Source organism: Galeopterus variegatus, unplaced genomic scaffold, assembly GCF_000696425.1.
Source record: "Galeopterus variegatus unplaced genomic scaffold, G_variegatus-3.0.2 Scaffold2677, whole genome shotgun sequence".
NCBI lineage: Eukaryota > Metazoa > Chordata > Mammalia > Dermoptera > Cynocephalidae > Galeopterus > Galeopterus variegatus.
In genome coordinates this window covers 277,988-280,055 of record NW_007728788.1, presented here as the reverse complement: position 1 = coordinate 280,055, position 2,068 = coordinate 277,988, and the positions used below count along the sequence as shown (strand labels likewise).

At 33.9% G+C, this 2,068-nt stretch overlaps 1 protein-coding gene across 1 annotated transcript in view; it reads right to left on the bottom strand.

Annotated features, from left to right (window-relative positions):
• Positions 1–520: 520 nt before the first annotated feature.
• Positions 521–2,068, bottom strand: part of LOC103598578 (anoctamin-3-like) — a gene marked incomplete at its 3' end in the record, with an annotated part of 96,291 nt that continues 94,743 nt past the window's right edge. The window contains exon 3 of the mRNA XM_008582595.1: positions 521–592. Coding sequence (XP_008580817.1) covers positions 521–592 — 72 coding nt within the window. The remainder of the gene's footprint in view (positions 593–2,068) is intronic.

Below are 2,068 nucleotides of genomic sequence, written 5' to 3'. Positions count from 1 at the left end.
GAAAGAAATTTCCAGAAAACTAACAGCAAAACTTACTATTTTTGTTGTTGTTGTTGTTGTTGTTATGGGATTGTTGTGTATTTTAATTCCTCTTCCGTTATTTGAATTTTAAACTGTATAATAAATATCTTAGTAATTTTTTTTAAAGTTTAACTGACATATTGTAATTATACATACTTATGGGATACAATCTGATCTTCTGATTCATATATGTCATATAATAATCAGGTTATGATAGTTAATGTTTCAGTCATCTCACGCTTTTATCATTTCTTAGTGGAAAAGACATTCAAAAGCCTCTCTTCCAGCTATAATGTAATATATGCAAAACTTAACTGTTAAGTATAGTCACCCTATTACTGTGCAATAGAATAGCAAACCGAGAATATTATACTCACCCATTGAGTTAAAGACCAAACACGAACTCCTGTTTTCTTTAAAAAAATATTCTAGGTTTGAAGACCACAGCTTACTTTTGGAGACAGGGAAAGGAGGAAGAAAATATTGGAAATCAACTCACCTAAGCAAAAATCGCTGAGGTCAGCAAAAGAACATGTGAGCACAGAGTCTTTTTTATTCTCCTCACTGTTAACTAGAAAAAAAAAAAAAGACACTTTTTAGTTTCAGGAAATGAAAACACAACAACAGAAAAATAACAGTTGTGACTGATGTCCAAATGATGGCCAAACATGAAAAAAAATTTTAAGTTAATGAGTTGAAATTACTTAAAATTTCACTTTCAGTAAGGGAAATAAACATCTATATTATGTTTTAATATCATCATCCTCTTGAACAATTAGCCACTTTTCTTATTGGACATGGCTGTAAGCTACTTATAATATGTAGTGATTCATAGTATTATTAAAAAGATAATTTGGTATTTTCAAGTTATTCAGAGGAAGAAGAAACTCCAAGGAATCAAAAGGGAAAACATTCTCACGAGAAAAAAGCTAGAGAAGTCTGGGAAAATTAAAAACACTCCCCATCCACTAAATGACAGCGAGTATGGTTGTATTTTGACTTCCGACTTTTGAGAAAAGGGGTTGTCTAAAAAAGTATTATGGTGTACCTCAGATGGGCAGATTTGTGTAGAAGAGTGCCAAAGGACAGCCACAGCGTTTCTTTAACGTGGCATCTAGCACATATGTCCCTAAATTCCTGCCTCTGTGTGCCAACATNTTCTCTGCCTTTCCCACCTCTGCTGGCTTCAGTTCTGTTCTCTCCTTTTGAAAGTTCAAGGAATTATTGTGCTTGTTGTACCTTTCATTCTTTTTTGTTGTTTATTTCTTTAGTTCCCACTTACAAGTGAGGACATGGTATTTCTCTTTTGGTGCCTGGCTTATTTCACTTAACGTAATTTTCTTTTTCATCCATGTTGCTACAAATGACAGTATTTCATTCTTTTTTATGGCAGAGTAGCATTCCATTGTGTAAATACACGACATTTTCCATATCCAGTCATCAATTGATGGACATTTAGGTTGATTCCAAGCCTTGGCTATTGTACATAAAGCTGAAATAAACATGGGAGAAATTCTTAATCCTGGCCACACTTAACATTTACCTGGGGAGTGGTTAGAAAAGTATGGATACCAATTCCACTTCCTAGATCAATTAAAACTGATCTCTGGAACTGGGGCCCAGGGAGCTTTAAAAGCTCTCAGGTGATTCGAATGTGTAACCATAGTTGAGAACCCCTGACTTAGGCAATGCAGCCCAGACACGGATGTGTTTACTACTGAACATTCAGGGCTTAATTTCTGCAAGTTATAAATAAATTCACTCTAAGGCTGCAAAATAAGTGCTTGGGCAGATTAGTATCACTTTTTGATTAATTTTGGCTCTATTTTATGTCTATTTAATGCATGACAATGGAAAGTCCGAGTTCTAAGGTATTGCTAAGGGGCAAAGATAGTAAACTACAGATTTAAATGTAAATCTTGCTCAGTCGAAGCAAATTTCATGTAATGATATCAAAAGGCAAAAGAAGAGATTGAGTGAACTTGTCACTGTTGTAAGAAAAATAAATAAAATTTATTTTATCTGTTAATGGAGAGTCAGTATAAAT